At 43.3% G+C, this 26,353-nt stretch overlaps 1 protein-coding gene and 1 long non-coding RNA gene across 2 annotated transcripts in view; one reads left to right on the top strand and one right to left on the bottom strand.

Moving 5' to 3' along the window:
- The first annotated feature begins 5,008 nt into the window (after positions 1–5,008).
- LOC138358826 (uncharacterized) lies at positions 5,009–13,766 on the top strand. The gene is made up of 2 exons (XM_069317010.1): positions 5,009–5,203; positions 11,194–13,766. Exons 1-2 carry the CDS (start codon positions 5,126–5,128, stop codon positions 11,428–11,430), a joined length of 315 nt encoding a protein of 104 aa, XP_069173111.1. The 5' UTR covers positions 5,009–5,125; the 3' UTR covers positions 11,431–13,766.
- Positions 13,767–13,884: 118 nt separating this feature from the next.
- Positions 13,885–26,353, bottom strand: part of LOC138358828 (uncharacterized) — a 37,937-nt gene continuing 25,468 nt past the window's right edge. Inside the window, exon 3 of the long non-coding RNA XR_011225567.1 lies at positions 13,885–16,866. This is a non-coding gene — a long non-coding RNA (uncharacterized lncRNA). The remainder of the gene's footprint in view (positions 16,867–26,353) is intronic.

Genomic DNA, 26,353 nt, shown 5'->3' with positions numbered 1-26,353 from the left:
CTAAAAGCGAAGCTATACCTAATAAATTCCCTGTAACCTACCTTACCCTTCTATTGTCAACCAATGTCTGTTTTTTCTTTAAAGAGCGCTGTTTGTCGACATAATTGTATTTGTGCTGCTTTTTCATCTATGTTTTCATTTCTTGTTTTCATTCTACTCATTATGCTCAATTAGTATTAAGCTTGTCATTTAAGTTTATCATGCCCGAAACGCTTTGCGTAATAGTGGCTTTAGGCATTGTATGTACTAGCTATACCTATAAGTTAACAATCCTTGTAAATATTTATTGTATGTATGTACCTTACCTAAATAAAATTGTATTGTATTGTATTGTATATATATATATATATATATATATATATATATATATATATATATATTATATACATACATACATACACACACACACACACACACATACATACATAAACAAGAGTTGTTACATTCTTGTACAGTCACTATTAGTACGCGTAGCGTTTCGGGGAGGTCCCTGGAATACGATCCCTGCCGCGAAGAATCGTTGTTACAACCAAGTACACATTTTACTGTTGAGTTAAACAGAGGCTACAGTTAAGGATTTGCGCCCAGTAAATCCTCCCCGGCCAGGATACAAAATTCAAAATTCAAAATGTTTCAAATGACAAAAGCGTTCACCCATAGGTGAGCTCAACTACCACCCACAGGACGCGTATGGGGTCCACTACCGCCCATAGGGTGGGTATTGGATCCATTACCGACCACAGGATAGGTATGGGGTCCACTATCACCCACAGGATGGGTATGGGGTCCACTATCACCCACAGGATGGGTATGGGGTCCACTATCACCCACAGGAAGGGTATGGGGTCCACTACCACCCACAGGATACGTATGGGGTCCACTACTGCCCACAGGATACGTATGGGGTCCACAACCGCCCACAAGATGGGTGTGGGGTCCACTACTGCCTACAGGATGGCTATGGGGTCACTATTACCCACAGGATGGGTATGGGGGTCCACTACCGCTCACAGGATACGTATGGGATCCACAACTGCCCACAGGGTGGGTATGGGGGCCACGTCCACCCAAAGGGTGGGTATGGGGGCCACGTCCATCCACAGGATGGGTATGGGGTCCACTACCGCCCACAGGGTGGGTATGAGGGGGGCCACTACTACCCACAGTATGGGTATGGGGTCACTATACCACCCACAGGATGGGCATGGGGTCCAGTACCGACCAAAAGATTGGTATGGGGTGCACTACCGCCCACAGGATGGGTATGAGTTTCCACTACCACCCAAAGGATAAGTATGGGGGTCCACTACCACCCACAAGATGGGTATGGGGTCCACTACCACCCACTAGATGAGCATGGAGTCCACTAGCACCCACAAAATGGGTATGGGGTCCACTACCACCCACACGATGGGTATGGGGTCCACTACCACCCACAGGATGGGTATGGGGGGTCACTACCACCCACAGGATGGGTATATGGGGTCCACTACATCCCACTTGATGGGCATGGGGTCCATTAGCACCCATAGGATGGGTATGGGGTCCACTACCACCCATTAGATGGGCATGGAGTCCACTAGCACCCACAAGATGGGTATGGGGTCCACTACCTCCCACAGGATGGGTATGGGGTCCACTACCACCCACTAGATGGGCATGGAGTCCACTAGCACCCACAAAATGGGTATGGAGTCCACTACCTCCCACAGGATGTGTATGGGGTCCACTAGCACCAACAAGATGGGTATGGGGTCCACTCTCTTCCACAGAATGGGTATGGGGTTCACTATCACTCACGGGCTGGGGTATGTCGGCAACTATACAGCTCAAGGATAGATATAAATTCCACTACTTCCCACGGGGTGTTGGGAGTGGTGGTGGTGTTGGGAGTGGTTGGGAGTGGTTGGGAGTTACAAGTAGAATGTTGAATTTCAAGAAGGAACAAGTATATACTATGCCTAAAGCACTAATACGCACAGCATTTTGGGCAAGATCTGGGAAAAAACTTAAAAACTAAAACTTAAGGCTAATTGATATCAGCAGCGTGAACTGAACTGACATACGTTGACATTTAGGAGATAAGGTAAGTTACAATTCAATTTCTTTCTTTATTATGCATCCTATACCCATCCCGTGGGCGGTGGTGTAAAGGGTTACAGAGGCACATAATCAGTTCAGGAACTGAACCCTCTAGTTCGTTTAGCTAAGCAAATAACAATCTTTTGACGCTAGTTACACAATTATTACTGTTATATATACATGTACACATACTCATACATACATGTACATATATATATACACACATATTGTTACGGTGCCCTCTCCTATTTCTTTCGTTTGCCTGCTTTAAGAGTCATATTCAGCTCTCCCTACTGATTTTCTGAGGTTCAGGGAGTCTATTGATATATGTGGTGACCAGACCGGCTGCCAGTTAAGGGAGAAAGTTACATTATAAGCTGTAAGTAAGGGGAAATTGGCGCCCTGATATAAAATGAAAGAGTATCCCCTACTGCAGATATGACGTTTTGGAAGGGACACTAGCCGATCGCGGATTGGCCGACTTAGGTCGCGGGCGACCAATCAGGGCCCGCCATGGCGTCACCGAGTGCCCCGGGCGGCGCCAACGTCAGAGTTGACCTGACCGTGAAGGCGAGAGGACGCACCTCGGTCAGCTCTCAAGGATTTGAGGCTCTACAAGCCTTTCTTAGTGGATAGGAGCTGGCTATCGCAGCCCATCTTATGTATTGGAGACCCCGCGCTTCTGGGAAGCAAAAAGGAACCAAGTTTATTGAGCAAAAGAGTGCCAAACTTGGAAAATATTCGGCGACGACGCTGGGCGGCGACGCTGGACGTTGAGGGCCTGGAAAGGTGTGGCAGACAAGCCTAGCTGTGACCGGGTCACATCCACTGAGGGTTTTGGAAGGACGACACCATTCCTAGGACAAGGAGCAACGCCTTGTGGAAGCGGCGAGTGTGGGAAAATAGTGATTAGCTCAGTGCCCATCGATGAACCAGGATTGGGGTAGCTGAATCTCAGGGATTGGAATGGCGACGACGCGAAGGCTCCACGACACCTGAGGACCTGTGGAACGCTCCTGGATCGTCAAGGATCGGCTCAGGAAGCGTGGGAACCTCACACCATTGAGGGACAGGCGTCGTGAGCCAGGAATGTAAGGTAGATCATTTTCCCTCCCATTACCCCTTGTGTGAGTAGGCTAGTTAGGCCACAATATTTACTTATGTATGTGGCAATAGGACATTAATACTTTAGTAGTAGAATAGGCTGCAAGGCAGCTTGTGTCCAAGACTGTCAGAGGGGACAGTGTGTATGGATGGCAGGACAGTGAAGAAGAGGCGCCGACGTGGTGAAGAGGCCCTCCTGTGAGAGAGTGTGGGACTCCTGTCTTTCTGCCCCGTTGAAGGAGTGTTGGAGGTCGTGGAAGAAGAGGCTGATGATCTCCAGACTTATTATCCTTATTTTCATATTCATGTATTACTTGTGATTGTATGTGTGTTCATGTAATTTGCGTCAGTAAATTCACACATTTTATCACTGTGTTTAAGTGTGCCTCCATTACAATATTTCTCTATGAGCATACACGAAGATTATTATAGTACCACCTAGGGAACACTACGTTCTCTATAGAGGTTCTTATTGCCTGGAGAGTGGTAAAAAATAGCACAGACTGATATAAAAGTGTACCCTTAGCCATCCGATCAGTATCAGTGCCTGAATGGTGGCAACTAGTAACGTGGTGGCTAGAGAGAGGTAAAGCCACACAGACCTTCCTGGGAGAGTACCCTGGGCCGACAGTCTAGTAGCAGATCTATGGGAGTAGCAACCTTCTGGCTACAAACAATATATAATACACCCACTGAACTGCATTGCTGGGGTGCAGATATAATAACCCAGCTGGCGACCTTGTTAAGAAGAAGATAGAGAAGACAGGCAGGAAAGGAGTTCCTGCAACCTTTTTGTCTGGCAGGCAAGACTCAGGGAGGTTATGGTTATAAGGTAAGCCTGAGTCTTCCTTCACTCCTCCAAGGGTCTAGGCCGGAACTGTTAACAGTAGTTTCCCCGTGTTTGACTGAAGGGCTTCCAGGGTGAATCAGTGGCACCCTCTTTTGTGGTGGAAGCAAAGACCTGCGGAGGTGGGCATTGTGGGTCCTCTCCTGTGTGACCAAGGAGACTCCGGTGAATCCCGGGAGTTGAAGGGCCTTTTGAGTACTGGGCCTTTTGAGTCCCTAGCAGCTGAGTGCTAGCAGAGCCCCGGCCCACCCCCCACGTGACAATATTCAATCACCTACACAAATAAATACATAAATAATCTTTTGTATCACAAGTGATTTAACAAGAGGCTCACAACAGTCACTATACAAGGCACTTTACATCTATGGTGAGTCACACAGTTACTAGTCTTGCTGCACACCCACCCAACTGGGCAGCAGCTTTACAGTCATGTGCTGCACACCCACCCAATTGGGCGGCAGCTTTACAGTCATGTGCTGCACACCCACCCAACTGGGCGGCAGCTTTACAGTCATGTTCCACACCCACCCAACTGGGCGGCAGCTTTACAGTCATGTGCTCCAAACCCACCCAACTGGGTGGCAGCTTTAGTCATGTGCTCCACACCCACCCAACTGGGCGGCAGCTTTACAGTCATGTGCTCCACATCCATCCAACTGGGCGGCAGCTTTACAGTCATGTGCTCCACACCCACCCAACTGGGTGGCAGCTTTACAGTCATGTGCTGCTCACCCACCCAACTGGGCGGCAGCTTTACAGTCATGTGCTGCACACCCACCCAACTGGGCGGCAGCTTTAGAGTCATGTGAATGCATTACCTACAGTAAGCAAATTTTGGATACTTCGCTAAGATTTTGGGCAGCACATGGTCACTGCTTGCATCACAAGCGGGGATGTTTCTGGCGGGGGAGAAAGAAACAATTGCGCAGCGCGTCCCGCGGCGTTGCGCGGGCAGTTTGGGGCCGTATAAATACGGGCGCACAACGGGGCTCCGCCTCACTCCGCCTGCCCTCGCCGCTGCCCTCGCAAAACTCACTGCTGCTCAGCGAGTCGTAAACACATAAGTTTAGCCCGCTCAACTGTTCTCACAGCATGGACCCTACAACAGTTCCTCGCGACAACGACTCGGAGCGACCCGTTAGGGGCGTCCTGCCCTTCTCAACATTTAAGGTAGTTTTTGTCTTTTGTTGGCGCGCGGGACCAGTGTTTGTGTTGGCGCGTCAGACCAGTGTTTGTCTCTTTGTTGGCGCGCGCGCCCTGAAGCACGCCTGTTGGTTCAGCGTTGGTGACCAAATGCAGGTGCAGTGGTCCTAGAGGGGAAGGTGACCCTCGGTGTTATGGGGCACTGGGTTTTCTCCAGTAGGTGGCTGTTATTTGAACCACACTCGGGAGGAGGCCTGTCCACCCCTACCCTCTCCTTCCCCATCTGCTCAGCCCTGTCCTTAAGCTCCCCACCCAGTCGACGTGAGGTATGCTGTTGGGCGGCTTCTGTTATGCCGTTATTTATTATTTACGTTCTTTATATGTCCTTCCTTACAGTCTGACTGTTAGTCAGGGTGTGTTTCCTCACGCTACAATATTTACTGTAATTTTACCTTTGCTTTCGCCCCTAGCTTTAATTTTCATGGATTTGTATTTTCATAAGTTCCTTAATTTATTAATGAATTTAATGGTGGCAAGCTGCATGTTTCTTCTGCAGGCTTTTCATTCAGGTCTGTTTTAATTTTTGCTTATTGCCTATAAGTTATTAGGTAAAGTCAGCTAGGTTAGGCTAGCTGCCGAGTCACAGGCCTCTGGCCACCAGCTTTAAGTTTAATGGACTAGTTTTTCCATAAGTTTCCTTAACTTATTAACGAATTTATTGCAGTGTCAAGCTCCCTGTTTCTTTTGCAGGTTGTACATTTAGTTTTATTTAACTTTAGCTTATTGCCTTTAAGTTATTAGGGAAAGTCAGCTAGGTTAGGCTAGCTGCTGTGTCACAGGCCTCTGGCCCCTAGCTTTGTTTTCATGGACCTGTTTTCCCACAAGTTTCCTTAATTTACTACTGAAATTTATGCAGTGTTAAGCTGCATGTTTCTTTAGCTGGATTTAAATTTAGGTTTGTTTTAACTTCTGGTCATTGCCTTTAAGTTAGTAGGTAAAGTTAGCTAGGTTAGGCAAGCTGCTGTGTCACAGGCCTCTGGCCCCTAGCTTTGTTTTCGTGGACTTGTTTTCCCACAAGTTTCCTTAATTTACTACTGAAATTTATGCAGTGTTAAGCTGCATGTTTCTTTAGCTGGATTTAAATTTAGGTTTGTTTTAACTTCTGGTCATTGCCTTTAAGTTAGTAGGTAAAGTTAGCTAGGTTAGGCTAGCTGCAGTGTCTCAGGCCTCTGGCCCCTAGCTTCGTTTTCTGGATTTGTTTCCATAAGTTTCCTCATTTTATTATTGAATTTTATGCAGTGTCAAGCTGCGTGTTTCTTTAGCTGGTTTTACATTTAGGTTGTTTTAACTTTTGGTCATTGCCTATAAGTTATTAGGTAAAGTCAGCTAGGTTATGCTAGCTGCTGTGTCTCAGGCCTCCGGCCTCTAGCTTTAAATTTTCTTGGACTTGTGTTTTCCATAAGTTTCCTTAATTTATTATTGAATTTAATGCAGTGTCAAGCTGCATGTTTTCTTTTGCAGGTTTTACACTTAGGTTTGTGTAACTTTGCTTGCCTATAAGTTATTAGGTAAAGTCGGCTAGGTTAGGCTAGCTGCAGTGTCTCAGGCCTCTGGCTCCTAGCTTTGTTTCATGGACTTGTTTTTCCATAACTTTCCTTTATTAATGAATTTTATGCAGTGTCAAGCTGCATGTTTTCTTTAGCTGGTTTTACATTTGTTTGTTTAACTTTTGCTATTGCCTTTAAGTTATTATGTAAAGTCAGCTAGGTTATGCTAGCTGCTGTGTCACAGGCCTCCGGCCTCTAGCTTTAAGTTTTTATGGACTTGTTTTCCATAAGTTTCCTTAATTTATTACTGAATTTTATGCAGTGTCAAGCTGCTAGTTTCTTTGCTGGTTTTACATTCGTTTGTTTAACCTCTGCTTTGCCTTTAAGTTATTATGTAAAGTCAGCTAGGATGTGATAGTTGTCGGGATCGGGCCCTTGCCTCTTGCTTTAAGTTTCTTCTGGCCCTGCATTTATGTTTAGTTTCCTCAGCAAATGTCCTGCATTTTACATTGCCCTTGCTGCATGTTTTTACTTGTTTACAATTGTTTAACTTATGCTTCACCTTTAAGTAAAGTCAGCTAGGATGTCCTAGATGCTGTCTTCGGGCCTCATGCCTCTCCCTTTAAGTTTATCTCGGACTCGTATTGATTAGTTCCATCAGCAATTTATTACTAATTATGCATTGCCTAAGTGCATGTCATTTTACTTACTGTTTTACCTTTATACTTGTTTCCTTGACTTTGTCAAAGTTATTAAGTACTGACGCTAGACAGTACCAGTTTCGTTTACCAGTACCAGTAAACGTTTTTACAGTCGTTTTGTCTGCCCGGTGTAGCCCAGAAGAATCTGCAGCCTCCCGGCTGCTGGCTTATCCAGACATGTGTGGCCTCCCAGGACGCTGGTTATCAGACGTATTGTCTGCTCGGTGTAGCCCGGAATATACTGCGGCCTCCCAGGCCGCTGGTTATCAGACGTTTTGTCTGCTCAGTGTAGCCCGGAAGATACTGCTGCTTCCCAGGCCGCTGGTTTATTCAGACGTTTAGTCTGCCCAACGTAGCCAGGAAGGTTGACAGCCGCTGCCGTCTTAGCTGACTGCGTTCAGGGGCTGCTCCCCAGCCGACGTCCTTCCTGCGATGAGTTAAGCCGACGTCCTTCCTGCGATGAGTTAAGCCGACGTCCTTCCTGCGATGAGTTAAGCCGACGTCCTTCCTGCGATGAGTTAAGCCGACGTCCTTCCTGCGATGAGTTAAGCCGACGTCCTTCCTGCGATGAGTTAAGCCGACGTCCTTCCTGCGATGAGTTAAGCCGACGTCCTTCCTGCGATGAGTTAAGCCGACGTCCTTCCTGCGATGAGTTAAGCCGACGTCCTTCCTGCGATGAGTTAAGCCGACGCCCTTCCTGCGATGAGTTAAGCCGACGATGTTCTACAGGTATTATATTTATATTGGTCATATAAATACACGGCCTTTCTGGCCGCGGGTTTATCCAGACGTGTTGTCTGCCGGTGTAGCCCGGAATCTACTGCGGCCCCCCAGGCCGCTGGTTTCTCCAGACGTTTTGTCTGCCCAATGTAGCCACGAAGGTTGTCATAGCCGCTGCCGTCTTCGCTGTCTGCGCTCGGGGGTTCATGTCCAGCCGACGTTCTTCCTGTGGTGAGTTAAGCTGGCGATGTTATTCAGGTATCTTATTTACATTGGCCATATAAATATGTGGTCTTTCAGGCCGCTGGTTTATCCAGACGTGTTGTCTGCCTGGTAGCCCGGAAGTCACAGTGGGCCCCCCCCCCCCCAGGCCGCTGGTTTATCCAGACGTTTCATCTGCCGGTGTAGCCCGGAACGTTTCCACAGCCACCGACTGTGGAAACTTACAAGTGTTAATCCCGTTTCTCTAACGAATTATAGTCCAGCTTTATTTTGAGCATACTTTGTTTTGCAATTTATAATTATTTATGTTATAATTGTATTAATTGTAATTATGTTATAATAGCACAGTTTGCCTAGTTTCCTCAGTAGTTACGTACTTTCGTTTGGCTCTTGCAGTTATTCACGTCGCTTATTTGGTTATATTTATGTTATGCATCTCCTCCGTTCCCTTAATGTAATATGGCTATATATCCACGCCGATTGTATACCCTTATTTTGTACTTGCAGATACCACGTGCCATGCCTTGCCCTATTCATAATTATGTTCTACATCTCGGCGCTAACATGCCTCCTGTTTCAGGTTACCTCGGACTTTTTCCCAATCAGCCTCCTTAATTTACTCCGACAGTTGATGCGTTGCTCATGTCGCATGTTTATTTTTGCGTTGCTGTGTCCAGTATGCTTGCCCACTTTTACCCTGCCTTACGTCATCAAGTAAAGTCAGACAGGCAGTGCTATTTGCAGAGTTACCAAGTAATTTATTAAGTAAAGTCAGCCAGGATGTGCTATTTGCAGTATTCGCGGGCCCTTATTTTAGCTTCACGTCTCCTGGCCCTGCATTTTTGCCTAGTTTCATCGGTAGTTACAGTAGTTTATGCTTAGCTTTGCAGTTTAGTTTCCTCAGTGGTTACAGTATTTACGCTTGGCTCTTGCAGTTTATTCACGTTACTTATCAGGTTATATTTGTTATGCTTCCCTCCGTTCTCTTAAGGTAAAAATGGTTATATATGCACGCCGATTGTATACCCTTATTTTGTACCTGCAGACTTCACGTGCCATGACTTGCCCTATTCAGGTGACCTGGACAGGGGGGTGGCCCCCACGTTGCCTGGGGCACGGTACACTCCAGCAGATGGCGGCGTCGAAGCGTCGTCGGGAACGTCGTATATTTAATGATATCCCGTTCTTTGCCTTCCTAAGACAATGTAAATTAAGATTTTATACGCTTATATGGAAGGTTTCTTATTTTGTACTGGCAGACATCTCGCGACATGCCTTGCCCTTCCTCTTAATTACGTTCTACATTTCAGCACTAACATGCCTCCTGCTTTCAGATTACCACGGATTCCTTTTCCCAAACAGCCTACCTTATTTTACTCCGACAGTTGATGCTTTGCTCATGTCGCATGTTTAATTTTGCGTTGCTGTGTTCAGTATGTTTGTTCATTTTCCTTGCCTTACGTCATTACGTAAAGTCAGCCAGGATGTGCTATTTGCAGAGTTACTAAGTAAATTATTAAGTAAAGCCAGCCAGGATGTGCTATTCGCAGAGTTCCTAAGTAAATTATTAAGTAAAGTCAGCCAGGATGTGCTATTTGCAGAGTTACTAATTACTAATTACTAGTCTTTTGCTGGGCTACCTTTATGCTTCTCCCCTTCCTGTCTAGGTATGTTTAGGTATGGCTAGCGGTGCGCGAGCCGCGGCTTATCGGTTCCTCCTACGTCTGCGTGTCTGTTAATTTTGTTATTGTTGGACTCGCAATTTGATTTGTATTTATTACGGAAAAATTTTTCTCCCGCAATTTACTCTTTGTTTAAGTTTCACGTTCAATTTGTTATTAAGGGACTATCAATTAGGATTTGTATTAATCTATTGCTTTGCCTCTGTGCCTTTAAGTTATTTTCAGCTAAGGTACGCTAGTTGCAGTGCATTCGGGTGGCCCCCCCCCCCACAATTTTTTTTTTCTCCCCTGGTTATTTCGTCCTATTACACTCGTTTCCCTCATTATATATTCTATTCTGAATTTTGTGCATTATATCTGACCACCCATTCTTCATCGTATCGACAGTACATTAAGTTACATTTGGATGCTACCGAGAAGTTTAGCATGGCCTCGCGCACGGTGTCACGCAAAAAACTGGCCATTCGGCCTTCCTTTCGGCAAGCTCAAGCCAGTCAGTTAGCATGACGTCGGCCAGCTTGTGGTTGGCCAGCGCAGCCAGCATGCTGTTGGCCATAGGTCGCTAACGTTCTTTGGCCATCCGGCCTTCTGGGCTATTTTACTCTTCTTGTTCCTTCGCCATTGTTGTTTCCTACTACGTAATAGTATTCTATTTAATTTTACCTCGTCTATCATTAGGTTAGGGGCCCCTTACCTCCAACCGCTATTCCTTCCACTGCGCTCTGCCCGCTTGGTGCTCAATGCCGGTTTCTTCTGTTCCCTTTATTCGCAGCCACGACAAGCCGGAACCCCCCCCCCCCCTTCACACCCTACTGCGGCGAGGAAGAGAACGCGAGCCGGATATTCCTCTGATCACCATCAACGCACGCAGCGGTGCCGGGATGCAGCCGCCCAGGGCCTACATTAATACTATTATCTTCTCTTTATTTGCTGGGCTATATGGCAGTATTAATATTACTCCGTACCGTTACTGTCATTCCAGTATTATTTATTAAAATATAAATTGTTATTATGGTTTGGCGTTGCTTTCTTAATTTCTTCCATTCTGCGGCACTTGCCGTCATCTGTTATTTACGATATTACATTGTATTCTTCATTGTACGATTATTTAAGACATTGTATTCTTATTATTATCCTTATTACAGTTACTGAATGGCAGCTCCCTGCCGTCGATTTCACTTTGCTCCTGTTCTAAAGATGTTGCCGAAGTTCACGGCGTACTAGCTGCGGCTCGCAGACGCTCATTGACAACACAAGACTACACTCAGCGGCCACTCAAGGCAGACTCCTTGGCTTCTATCCAGCCCAATCACCCGTCTGGAGGCAGAGATGGGATAGAGACCAAGGGTAATGTTCCCCGCTCACATTCTACATCCGATTAGGACACAAGCATGTTATAGATTTGGCTTTAAGAATTGGTTCTTATTCCATTTTATTGTTTATGTATATGTTGCTTAGTTGTTATACGTATTGTTTATATTCAAGATTTATAGTGTTTCGTCTTACCCTGTTATAGTTGCTTTGTGCCTCCTTGCTGTTCTACCGGTTTTCTCCCACCTTTGCTCTTAGCAAAGGTACTTCCCCCTTCCGTTTGCTGGAAGATTCTTAGATTTGTTAGCCCCCTTCATTGCTACAGTATAATTATTCGGATGCTCTTTATTCATCCAGGATTGTTAATTAAGGTTTCTCTTAATTCCTGCTGCCGGGCTCCCTCCCCCGTTTTTCGTCTCCGTATTGATTCAGCTAGGGTTTCCCTCTCGTCTGTGCTCTTGCCTGTCACGATAACACTGCACGCCGCTTCTGCCCACCCTTACTGCCTTATATCTTTCAGCCCGGGGGAGGTGAGCTACGCGACAAAAAATCGACGCACGCTCCGACTGGACCAGGTATCGCTTACATGGTCAGGAATCAACACTCTTCGGATCCTACAAGCGCTCCTGTCACCAGGCGAGATTTCTCCAGGATCCTACGCGCTGCCCTCTCGGCGCTAGGCTTGACTTCAGATGACTACGCTCCGCACCCAGCTGTCTCGGGACGGGCTCGCCACATCAGAAATAATGGCAAACGGCAGGCGGAAGAGTAGTGCTCACATCCTACGTCAGACGGGACGTTGTTGCTCTGCTACATTGAGTGCCTCACGCGGCCAGCTGGCACTCGCCCTTCGGGGGGGGGGTCCGGCCGCTGGCCTGCGGTGGGGGTGCAGCGCCGGTCCCCAAGTGTCCCGCTGTCCGCAGCTAATACTTTGCCCAGTCTAGGTGCTAGTAAGCCCTACTTGTAGTCACACCCCCTTCTCCTTATCCATTAGGTCTTTTACGGCCTCTTGGCCGGGTACATTACGTGTTATGTGGTCTCTCACTTATTAGTTATTCTTTGTGTCCTGCCTGTTATATCCTAGTGTTATATAATTACTACACATTTGCACTCGGCCTTAATTCTAGTACCAGTTAACCTTTAGGTTTCTGCAGAATTAGTTTCCATGTCACTATAGGCTAAGGTCTCATACTTACTACGGGTGTACCGTTTAAGTTAAATCTAGTCCTTGGAATTGTTACTGTTAATTCTTACTTTATATATTTACTTTATATATTTACTTTATATATTTTAATATAAACGTTATATATTCCTTAAATTATATTTGAAACTTTGTATATTTACATGTTCAATATTAAGTTTTATATAATATCAACTTTGTTAAGTCTATAATATAAACCGTGTTTAATATAAACTTTATATAATTACTTACTTTATGTGAACTTTATATATTTACATGTTCTGCAGAATTTAATCTTCAATAAACTGTAACGCCCCATACTGCCAGTATCTTTCTCCCCCTGGTCAGAAAATGGTCACTGCTTGCATCACAAGCGGGGATGTTTCTGGCGGGGGAGAAAGAAACAATTGCGCAGCGCGTCCCGCGGCGTTGCGCGGGCAGTTTGGGGCCGTATAAATACGGGCGCACAACGGGGCTCCGCCTCACTCCGCCTGCCCTCGCCGCTGCCCTCGCAAAACCCCACCCCCCCCCCCTTTTGCAAGCGGCTGCTTTTGTACCCCCGTCATGCTTTGCCCAGTTGTCCCGTTTGTCTCCCCACTGCATGTGGGAAGGGGGGTGCAGCGCCGGTCCCCAAGTGTCCCGCTGTCCGCAGCTAATACTTTGCCCAGTCTAGGTGCTAGTAAGCCCTACTTGTAGTCACACCCCCTTCTCCTTATCCATTAGGTCTTTTACGGCCTCTTGGCCGGGTACATTACGTGTTATGTGGTCTCTCACTTATTAGTTATTCTTTGTGTCCTGCCTGTTATATCCTAGTGTTATATAATTACTACACATTTGCACTCGGCCTTAATTCTAGTACCAGTTAACCTTTAGGTTTCTGCAGAATTAGTTTCCATGTCACTATAGGCTAAGGTCTCATACTTACTACGGGTGTACCTTTTAAGTTAAATCTAGTCCTTGGAATTGTTACTGTTAATTCTTACTTTATATATTTACTTTATATATTTACTTTATATATTTTAATATAAACGTTATATATTCCTTAAATTATATTTGAAACTTTGTATATTTACATGTTCAATATTAAGTTTTATATAATATCAACTTTGTTAAGTCTATAATATAAACCGTGTTTAATATAAACTTTATATAATTACTTACTTTATGTGAACTTTATATATTTACATGTTCTGCAGAATTTAATCTTCAATAAACTGTAACGCCCCATACTGCCAGTATCTTTCTCCCCCTGGTCAGAAAATCATTATCTCTGAATTCCGCGATTTTTTCACATTCCATTATATAATGACGCTAAGTATGCGAATAGTTCTGCTGACAGAGTTTACAAGCTGCTATTAGGACAATATCCAACTCTGGCTCAGACATCACTCGGTACCCCTACTCAAATCTATGAATATGTTAGATATTTAGTCACTGCACATTCTCTCATGTGTATTATACATATATAAAACGCTGAACTGTAATGCCAATCCTGACCTCAAAAGCTTCATTGAAGGTTGTAACAGAACCCATGAGCACCACACCAGAAACAAATACAGTTTTGATATTCCAAGAGTACGACTTAATCAAACTAGAAATGCTCTACAAATCAAGGGACCCAGAATGTGGAAAGTTTAACTCAGGAAAGTGCAAAGTAATGAAATTAGGCGAAGGGAGCAAACGGCTGAACACAAGGTACCATCTGGGAGGTGAAATCCAACAAGTGTCAAATAGAGAGAAAGATCTGGGGGTTGATATCACACCGAACCTGTCCCCAGAGGCCCATATCAAAGGGATATCCACAGCGGCATATGCTAGACTGGCTAACATAAAAACTGCCTTTAGAAACTTATGTGAGGAATCATTCAGGACCCTGTATACCACTTATGTCAGACCAATCTTGGAATATGCAACACCAGCTTGGAGTTCACACCTAGTTAAACACAAGACAAAGTTAGAGAAGATTCAGCGGTATGCCACCAGACTCATCCCAGAACTGAGAGGTATGAGCTACAAGGAAAGACTAAAGGAGCTGAAACTCGTGTCCCCTGGAAGACAGAAGAGTAAGGGGAGACATGATAACCACCTACAAAATTCTCTGGGGAACTGACAGGGTGGACAAAGACAAACTCTTTAGTATGGGCGGAACACGAACAATGGAACACAGGTGGAAACTGAGTACCCAAATGAGCCACAGAGACATTAGAAAGAACTTTTTCAGTGGCAGAGTAGTTAGTAAATGGAATGCATTAGGCAGTGATGTGGTGGAAACTGACTCCATACACAGTTTCAAATGCAGATATGATAGAGCCCAGTAGGCTCAGGATAATGTACATCAGTTGACTGACAGTTGAGAGGCGGGACCAAAGAGCCAAAGCTCAACTAGGTGAGTACACATGGCCACCCACACACACACAGCCACTAGCACACACACACAAGCACACACTATAAATGGAGAGAGATCGAAAATATTGGAGTTAAAGGATATAATTCAGCTCAAAGTTCCAGATATTGTCGCATTAACAGGTTCCAGATATTGTCGCATTAACAGGTTCCAGATATTGTCGCATTAACAGAGACGAAACTTGAAGAAAATATTTTAAATGAGCTCATATTCCCAAGGGACTACTCAGTTTGGAGGCGTCACAGGAAAACTAGGAAGGGGGGGAGGAGTGGCTGTGCTGATGAAAGGACACCTGAAGGTAAGAGAATTAATATTTGAAACCCCTCGAGATATTGACATAATGGCATTGCAGCTCTGGAATCAAGATGATAAGCTGATAATTTTAAATGCCTACCGCCCACCAGCAAGCAACACATGGACAAAGGAAGAACTGGATGACAAACGAGAGGCCCTCATAATGAGAGAGATTATGGTAAGAGCTGACAAAGATAAATCCCGATTGTTGGTACTGAGGGACTTTAACTTTAAGGCAATAGACTGGGTGGCCTACGAGGCAAGAACAGAGGACATTTAGACAGACAGATTTGTAAACCTCATCTTGGAAAGTTTGAGCAGATTCCCATTGACCTCATTGAGCAGATTCGATTGTTTTTTTTACCCTGTATTATGTTTCAGATCCTCATTTTTGCCATTCCTTAGTACCTGAAATTTATCACTGTTAAACATCATGTTATTTTCTGCTGCCCAATCGAAAACTTTGTTGATACCTGCTTGTAGTTTTTCAATGTCTTCCGCAGAGGTAATTTTCATGTTGATTTTCGTGTCATCTGCAAAGGATGACATGAAGCTGTGACGTATTTTTGTCTATATCTGATATGAGAATAAGGAAAAGCAGTGGTGCAAGGACTGTACCTTGAGGTACAGAGCTTTTAACTGAGATTGGGCTCAATTTTATTTGATTGACTGTTACTCTGTGTTCTGTTCAACAGGAAATTGAGTATCCAGCGTCCTACTTTACCAGTTATTCCCATTGACCTCATTTTGTGTGCTATCATCTCATGATCACATTTGTCGAATGCCTTTGCAAAGTCTGTGTATACTACATCTGCATTTTGCTTTTCTTCCAGAGCTTCTGTGATTTTGTCATAGTGGTTGAGTAACTGTGACCGACAGGATCTTCTTACTCTAAATCCATGTTGTCCTGGGTTGTGTAGTTCATTATTTTCCATAAAATTAGAAAGTTGATTCCTAATCACTCTTTCAAAATCTTTATTATGTGAGATGTTAGTGCAACTGGTCTATAATTTTTTGCCAAGGCCTTACTACCCCCCATGTGCAGTGGAGCTTGTGACCTTTTTGTGAAAATTTCTCAGAGAGGATAAAAATATTATTTGTGTTAAGCATGCCATTTGCTATGTCCATTCGAACTACAGTAATATTTTCTCTGTTAAACTTTTTAAAAACATACAATAAGGTATTTTTCATAGCTACATCTGGTAACTGTTGGGATATTAAATTACTTCACACTTGTGGCCTGCAATGTCAAGAAAGATCAATCTCCTACTAGTACTGTATTAGTTTCTTTCTCTCATCCTTGAGGGATTTTAGGGCATGTAAAAATATTAGTTATCTAAATAAATTAGTCTCATAATTCATGCTCTTATTCTCCTGGTGATACTCATATTTGCTAGCTAAGAATGCCATATATATATATATATATAGGGTATTACAGTGGTACCTCGACTTATGATAATTTCAAATTACGATATAAATTTGATCGAAAAATGCAACTCGACTTACAATAGTGTCGTTGACTAACGATATTTGTTGGTACACATTTGGGTCAACCGAGCCCGTGGTTCCCGGTCACGCGGGTCGACCTGCCTCAGTTTACTACAGCTGCTCGCTTAGTGACGATCATGCCTATAAGAAATTGCATTTTTGTGGCGATTTTTTGCTTTTTGAACATAAAACTGATTATTATATATCATGCCATGGGTCCCAAGAAAGGTAAGGTTCAACATATGAAAACCCATGTAAGGATGGCCATAGAGCAAAAAACAAGAGATCATTCGTAAATATGAAGATGGTGTGCGGGTTGTTGAACGAGCTGGGCAGTACAACAAACCTCAGTCAACGATATCCACCATACTTGCTAAGAAAAAGGACATTATGAGTGTTAAAGTGGCAAAAGGCGTATCAATAATCACGAAACATAGAACACAAACACTTGAGGATGTTGAACAATTGTTATTAATTTGGATACACAACTAGGAGTTAGTAGGTGATAGCATTTCAGAGGCCATCATTTGTGAAAAGGCAAAAAAACTGCATGAAGCTCTTATAAATTTTAGAAAACCCCTGGATCAAGTGATGCAGAAGTGAAAGAGTTTAAGGCGAGCAGGGGATGGTTTGAGAAATTTAGAAAAAGAAGTGGCATTCATAGTGTTGTGAGGCATGGGGAGGGTGCCAGCTAAGACAAACCAGCGGCTGAAAGATTTAGAATGGGGCCTCGACTTACGATGCTAATCCGTTCCCAGAGACGGATCGTAAGTCGAAATATCGTAAGTCGAAGCGATTTTTCCCATAAGAAATAAAGGGATTTGAATTAATCCGTTCCCCACCCTCCAAAATATTAACATACAAATACATTTTATACTGAATAAAATGTTTTTTTTTTTTTCACTACAATACAGTACCTAAGTTTATCTTACCTTTATGGGGGGCTCTTGATGGCATATGGAAGATGGTGATGAGGGGGGGGGGGGGAGGAGGAGGAGGAGGAGAGTTGTTACTGCTTGGAAGGGGAGTCCCCTTCCATTATCACATCAGGCAGTGATGTTTTCTCTGGGGTACTCTCTCCTACATTTTGCCTGAATACTACTAGGACCTGGTTGTGGTTCAGTGCTTGTATGTCTCACTACAAATTTGTCAAGAAACATTTGTTTTTCCCATCGTTTTAACATTTGTCTGTAATGATGCATCACTTTAGCACCCATAATGTCCTTTTTCTTAGCCAGTATGGTGGATATCGTTGACTGAGATTTGTTGTACTGCCTAGCCAATCCAAGAACTCGCACAGCATCATCATATTTACGAATGATCTCTTGTTTCTGCTCTATGGTTCTCCTTACATGGGATCTCATATGTTGAGCCTTACCACTGGCTTTCCTGGGACTCATGGCGCGATATATAATAATTACTTTAATGTTAAAAATGCAAAAAATCACCACAAAAACGAAATTTCTTATAGGTGCGATCGTCACTAAGCGGGCAGCTGTAGTAAACTGAGGCAGGTCGGCCGCGTGACCTGGAACCACTCGCTCGGTAGACCTGAACGTGTACCAACAAATATCGTAAGTCGACGCCACCCTCGGATGCCGAGTCGCATTTTTCGATGAAATTTACATCGTAACTCAAAATTATCATAAGTAGGGGCCCCCAATCGTAAGTCGAGGTGCCACTGTATTAGCGAATTTAAAAATTTTGTGCAGAGTGAGGCATACCTACCACAACAAGTGTTTAATTGTGATGAGACAGGGCTATTCTGGAAAAGATTGCCGACGAAAACATACATTACCAAGGAGAAGTCATTGCCTGGACACAAGCCTATGAAAGCTCGGTTTACTCTTGTGTTGTGTGGTAATGCGAGTTGCGATTTGGAAATTAAACCCTTGCTTGTGTATCATTCCAAAAATCCAAGGGTTTTCAAAAAATATAATGTGCAGAAAAACAAAATGTGTGATGTGAAAGACTAATGCTAAGGCATGGGTGACCATGCAATTTTTTACGGAGTGGATGAATGAGGTGGTATGCCCTGCCATCAAAAAATATTTGCAAGACAACAGTTTGCCACTCAAGGCCCTGTTTCTCCTCGACAATGCTCCTACCCATCCTCCAGGCTTGGAGGATTCATTGATGGAGGAATTTAGTTTTGTTACAGTAAAGTTCCTTCCTCCCAACACCACTCCTCTACTTCAGACTATAGACCAGAAAATCATTGCCAATTTTAAGAAACCATTATGAAAGGGCACTTTTTCGGAGATGTGTCGAAGTGACACATCTCCATCACACAACTCGCCCTCAAAGAGTTCTGGAAAAACCATTTTAACATTTATAGTGCTTTAAAACTAGTAGACAAAGTCTGGCAAGAAGTGACTGTAAGAACCATGATCTCTGGCTGGAGAAAATTGTGGCCTGAATGTGATGCAGAATGAGACTTTGAGCCGGAACCTGAAGTGCCTCTTGTTGAGAAAATTGTTTCTCTGGGTCGGCAATTGGGCCTGGAGTTGGATGGTGCTGATGTGGAGGAGATGGTGGAAGAACACAACGAAAAACTGACCACTGAAGAACTCAAAGCCCTTCAAAAGTTGCAGCAACAAGAGGTAGCCGAGGAAATTTCTTCAGGGGAGGTGGTGTCAGTAGAGAATGTCCCTTCCTCAACAATTAAGAAAATGTGTGCAGCATGGGAAGAACTGCAAACTTTTGCTGAAATGATTCACCCAAATCAAGCTGTAGTAGGCCATTGCCTTAACCTATTCAATGACACTGTAATGCATCACTACAGACAAATGTTAAAACGAAGGGAAAAACAAGTGTCTCTTGACAAATTTTTAGCGAGACAAACAAGCAATGAACCACAACCAGGTACTAGTGGTATGCAGGCAAAACGTAGGAGAGAGAGAATCCCAGAGAAAACTTCACTGCCTGATGTGATAATGGAAGGGGACTCCCCCTTCCAAACAGTAACACCTCTCCTCCTCCCCCCTCATCACCATCTTCCATACACCATCAAGAGTCCTCCATAAGGTTAAGATAAACATATGTACTGTATTGTAGTTAGAGAAAAAAAAATGTATTCAGTATAAAACGTATTTGAAATTTAATATTTTGGAGGGTGGGGAACAGATTAATTCAATTTCCTTTTTTTCTTATGGGAAAAATTGCTTCGACTTACGATCCATCTCTGGGAATGGATTACCATCGTAAATCAAGGCCCCACTGTATGTATTGTGTGTGGTGCTAACTACAGTATTCCAAGGTGCTAGGAGGCATTGATGCAAGATTGTGTGGTGTGTGTGGGTGCAACCTGCCCTCTTACAAATTACGTCTGAATTTGGCCGTTTGCCTGTAGGGCCGAAAATGGACGTAATTTGAAAATGAAAATAAAAAGGAAATAAATTTTGGATTTTGGTTTTCCAAAACAGTAAGTTAAGGGTCCTCTGATAGGTTAAGAGGACAGGAAATTCTCCTAAAGTTTAAAAACGTCATGAAAACCGTTAATTGAAAGTTTCCTCTCCTAACCTAACCGAGTAAGCCAGAGGACTCAAGCAGAAAACAGGACAGTACATCACTTTTGTGAGTAGATTTAATTTTAAATTATGTCCATTTTTGGCCATAGTGTGCATACGAGCGAAAAGCGGCATTATTTTTAAGAAGACAGGTTGGTGGGTGATATAGCCTAGTACAGATTCATACCACTGATATTCCTCAGGATTTATATTGTTATAAGGTATAACTATTCATAATTCATATTAATAATTCAGAATTTTATTCATAAAAATGCATACACAAAGAGCATAAGAGGAAGGGACATTTGCAAGGACTGGAGTTACACGCTAAAATGAAGCCTCTAATTAGCAAAGCATTTCTGGCAAAACTTAGAATAATTCAGCTGAAAAAATATTTAAAGGTATAAAGGGGTAAACACTATTAATACTAAAAAGGAAGTTAGCAAATATAATTAAGAATGTTCAAGAAATATAACAAATAGAATACAATATAAAGGTGATACTTAATGATGATAGGCATAGACTATTATATACATTATAGAACCAGTAGTTCTAGAAACAGTACAGTAGTTTTTAATTATAACAGAGAAAATACAAAGGTGTAATTTAATAATGCTACTAGAACATAATATAACATGCAGTAAAATAGTAAAACTTAATGGTTTAATTAATTAATATGCTAGATTAAGGACCTACCCGAAACGCTACGCATACTAGTGGCTTTACAAGAATGTTAACACCATGCTATGTATCCTCACAAACCCAATGTACCTTTTTGTATGTAAATAAATAAACAAAATAAATAAATAAATGGGGCAAGCACTTAAAAAGAAACAAGATGATCATATATGACTTGAGAAAACAATTTTGGAAATGTAGATGCAATAATTAGATGACAATGAAGGACAAATTTTAAATAAAATTGAATATACCAGTAACACAGGAATATCTTATTATGAGGGAAAATGTGAGTGAATTAGTCATTTTTTTATATGTAGAGTATATACAAGTGTTCTTACATTCTTGTAAAACATCTAACATGCACAGTGTTTCGGGCAAGTTCTTATCTCGTGCACTGCACCAGCTGACATATTAAGGAGTGTAATGCCTTAGTACTTTTTTTTGTAGGAGTGCCTTAGTAATGTGGCCTATGTTGCTAAGACCTACGTAACGTTCCCAAGGCCATGACTTTAGGAATGTGCAGGGCAGCCATACTACGAGGCAATGAAATTTTAATAACAGAGAGTGAGTGATTACCATTACCTGTATACAGTTCAGGCAAAATGTGTGCTATGTCCAATTATAAGATTTAGGGTTATATATATGTAATGATGCACTCATAAAATTAATAACCATGTAAGTGTTATACCTCTCCCTGAAAGATGACCAATGGCACCAAGCTACACTCCCAGTAAGAATGGGGGTTATAGGTATTCGCAAGGTGTGACAGCATTGCTGGCATTCTTATCCTTGACCAGTGCTACCAGTGAATTGGTGAATGAGATACTACCAGAATACCTAAGAGACTCCATTGGGATTTATGATCCCAAATTCACGGACAGAGCCAGCCAGTTGTACAATCTTGCCAACTCTCAACCTCGACCAGCTTTTTAAAATGACTGCAAACAGGCCAAATGGGATAACTCTATAGTGGAGAACATTGCTACAGCAATGCTGAAGCTGAAAACAGATTCTGGGATGGACAAAGCATGCCTACTAGCTGTGCAAGCTCCCCATGCCGGGGACTTCCTGTTGACTATCCCCAATTCTGCCTTGGGCACCCGCCTGGACCATTGAGCCATAAGTATTGGTGTTGCCCTACGCCTTGCCACCCCTATCTCCACCGAACACTAGTGTACCTGCGGCTATGTGTCGGCAGACCAATACAGCAGCCATGGTCTCATCTGTCATAAGTCACAGGGAAAACTGCCAGACATGAAGCAGTCAATGACATCATCAAGAGAAGTTTAGCTACAGCTGGGTGTCCAGCACAAAGGAAAATCAGTTGTGCAGACCTATTAACAGTCACAAATGCCCAGATGGAGTTACCCTGCAGCCATATTGGGATGATAAACAGGTCGTGTGGGACTACACATGTGCGTCTACATTGGCTGATACCTATCTACCTCACAGTACAGCTGAGGGGGGTGGGGTGGCTACCTTCAGGGAGACCCAGAAAACTAATTAGTACAGGGACCTAGAATGTTGTTACAGGTTCATGCCAATAGGCTCTTAAACCCTGGGCACCTGGGGTAAATGTGCACTAAAGTTCCTAAAGTAGGTAGTTCAGGAACTCATTAGACAAACTAGAGACTCAAGAGTCGCCAGTTTCCTGTTCCAGTGCCTCAGTGTTGCGATCCAGAGAGGAAATGCTTGCTGTATCTTGGGCATGCACCCCACCTCTGAAGAGCTGGATGAGGTCTTTGAACAGTGATTGTTATATGTGTGTGTGTGTTTTCTGTAAACTGTAACACAATGTAATAAAATTAATAATAATAATAAAAAAAAGAATAGGGCCAGTAGGAGAAGAAAATATTAGTGTTCAGTGAGAATCTACAATGTCTTCTCTGAATACTCTTTATTTTCTTTTTTTGAGGCTATGGGTTTCTACAATTGCACCAGAGATGGTACTTCTATATATATATATATATATATATATATATATATATATATATATATTGTGACGGAGTTCCCCCCCCCTTGATGATTCTCCCACGCCTGCAGTAAGAGTCATGTCTACTTTTCCCAAGCGTTCTCTACGTTGCAGGCTACAATTTGATATATGGGAGAGAAAGAAGCGTTCTCGGAGAGCCGAGAAATTTGTGAAATAGTAATATTTTGGCCTGTGGTATAGGCCCTTTAGGGAGCCAAGATGGCGCTTGCCTCCCTGATTTCCCGCCAAAACCGTGTGACGTCAGTGGCACCGGATTGGTCACCGACAGCAATGTGGCACCGGGAGCCAATGAAAACCTCCCGTGGCGAAAGTGACGTCACGAAGGAAGGGGGTCCGGCCAGCGCGCCGAGCTGACGCCGGCAGTCAGACACGACACGTCAAAGAGGTCAGACGTGCGACGATTGGTCCTGTCAGTTTGACAGTTGTTTCCCGCTCCCGTGGATTTACGCGTCACCTGAAGTCTGCCAGTACTCTGTGAGGTCTTCCCTAGTTCATGTGTTGAACCAGAGAGGGAATCGACGGTTATTTGAGCAACAAGTGCTCCAGTCAGGTACTGTGCATGAAGCAGTGAAGCCGTGCAGTGACGTATGTGACGTCTGTGGCAGTTCACCAGTTCGTGACAGCGTAGTGGCTGACAGAGCCACTGGGCAGCTGAGGAAGGAGAGGACTATTTGGGGAATCCGGACGACTGTAGCTGAGACGTAGGCGGCAGCCGTTTGATGGGAGAAGACGACGGCCAGGAGACCGACTCCAACCCTTCAAGAAGTCAAGAAGGAGGACGGACCTGCAGTGAAGAGGGCACGGAGACGACGCGCTAAACGGTGGGACGACGAGTGGTTCCGGTAGGACACGACGACGTGTCGTGTGGGGGCGTTCCCGACACGAGGACCAGGAGCTACATCTCAACTCTCATCGGAGGATAGGTTGAAGTAGGTGTTTCTAGTTCCCTCCCCATTCCCCTTTAATTAGCTATATTATTCGGCTATATTATCTAGCCTGAGGATTTTATATGTCGTGAGCAAGTCTCACCAATGTAACAGTGAGGCACCAGTTTGCCGTGTAGTACTATCAAGAGTACCTATAATACTTATGTTGATTATTGGTGTGTACAGGCACCAGGAACATGTGATAAATTTACTGTGTTGTGTATATCTTTCTACAGATTTTGATGTGAACATATAGTGATAAATTATATATAATATTATGCCAGTATTTGGAGGTTAGGCTACGTGCCCAGAAACTATTTATTTCCATGTATTGATGTTTGATTTATATACATGATATATGTCTATGTTCTAGCAGTGATCAATCATTTGTGAGTACAGTGAATTATGGCGTTATCGCCCACGAGAGAAAGTACTGAAAACTCCAGTGTTAATATTTCATAATATATTGTTGAATGAAGAACAATGTAAAACCATTACAGTGAGGTGTTGTAGCATTGATTGTGGAAACGACTGTTTGAGCCTGAGTACAGTGTAACCAAGTGATACGTGCTATTGTGCCAATATCGAGAGTGCGAGTTTCTAGTAACATTGGAGAACTTAAAGAAACAGCGTGCGTGAATCTGAAAACAAGCAATAAGCTTTCGCGCGGGGGCCAAGCGATCAGCTGTTCTTGACACTTGATGAGGAGGGGAGGTGTTGCCACCTAGTGAGTGCATACTATTCGTGGGAACTACCGGCCGCTGCCAGGATCAGTTGATTTATTTATTATTGTTTGGCCTTGTGACATCTTTCATACATTTTAAGTAAAATACAAAATTACCATGGTGTTTTTATCATCTCCTCCATTGATCTTGTGGCTATATTATACTGAAAGCATAGAGTGATAAAAGTACCCACCTGCCTGAACTCCTGATCTATTGAGTGTGACCTTGCCAAGGCTACCACTAATTCCACCAGTCCACTGAGGTGTTACTGGCCACCTAAAACACCAGTTGGCGACCTTGTGGTTAACCGTAGAGCCCGATTGTTGGGGAGGGCACATGACAGTCAAATGAACGAGTCGTGTTCCCACTCTTTCTTGATCAGAGGACGTTGAGATTGACTGGGAGACTCTCCTGGCGTGCAGTGGCGCCGTGAGGATCGAGTGAAGACCCACAGGGCTACGGTGAGTGACCTTGAGCATAACTATTGCTCACCCCAGAGTAAGAATAGAGTAGTGAAAACCCCAACAATATATATATGTCGTACCTAGTAGCCAGAACGCACTTCTCAGCCTACTATGCAAGGCCCGATTTGCCTAATAAGCCAAGTTTTCCTGAATTATTATATTTTCTCTAATTTTGTTCTCATGAAATGATAAAGCTACCCGTTTCATTATGTATGAGGTCAATTTTTTTTTATTGGAGTTAAAAGTAACGTAGATATATGACCGAACCTAACCAACCCTACCTAACCTAACCTATCTTTATACGTTAGGTTAGGTTAGGTAGCAGAAAAAGTTAGGTTAGGTTAGGTAGGTTAGGTAGTCGAAAATACAATAATTCATGAAAACTTGGCTTATTAGGCAAATCGGGCCTTGCATAGTAGGCTGATAAGTGCGTTCTGGCTACTAGGTACGACATATATATATATATATATATATATATATATATATATAAATATGACAATGTCAGACCACGGAGGAAAAATGAAACAGGAAATTTCCTTAAGTACTTTCGTATATTAAATACATCTTCAGAAGGTAATTTTACAGATCGAGTGATGGGTATAAATAGGCAGGAGAGAGTGGTGAAGTAAGGTGAGGTACAATACTTGGACAACGCAGACGGCCCATTGGCCCATCAGATGCACCCAATTGGCCCATCCGATGTAGCCCAATGGCCCATCTGATACAGCAGACATACAAGCATAATACATAGGTAATTATAACATAAAGAGGTAAATATATACAATAAATTAGTGAGACAAATGTTTTTCAATGATTCTACTTAAATCGCCCTTTAGCTGATCTATTAGAAATGGATCTAAGTTATATAGACCACTGCTAATATTCAAATTACTTTCTTTGGTGATCTGTATCAAAGCAGATTCAATTATGTTTCTGTTATAGGTGCTTTTACAATTTGTTATTGAAGAAGCACTCTCCCAATCAATTTGGAGAGTGCTTCTTCAATAACAAATTGTAAAAGCACCTATAACAGAAACATAATTGAATCTGCTTTGATACAGATCACCAAAGAAAGTAATTTGAATATTAGCAGTGGTCTATATAACTTAGATCCATTTCTAATAGATCAGCTAAAGGGCGATTTAAGTAGAATCATTGAAAAACATTTGTCTCACTAATTTATTGTATATATTTACCTCTTTATGTTATAATTACCTATGTATTATGCTTGTATGTCTGCTGTATCAGATGGGCCATTGGGCTACATCGGATGGGCCAATTGGGTGCATCTGATGGGCCAATGGGCCGTCTGCATTGTCCAAGTATTGTA

This window comes from Procambarus clarkii, chromosome 86, assembly GCF_040958095.1.
Source record: "Procambarus clarkii isolate CNS0578487 chromosome 86, FALCON_Pclarkii_2.0, whole genome shotgun sequence".
In the NCBI taxonomy this organism is placed as follows: Eukaryota; Metazoa; Arthropoda; class Malacostraca; order Decapoda; family Cambaridae; genus Procambarus; species Procambarus clarkii.
Note: the sequence above shows the minus strand (reverse complement) of the source record. Positions and strands in the feature narration are given on the sequence as shown.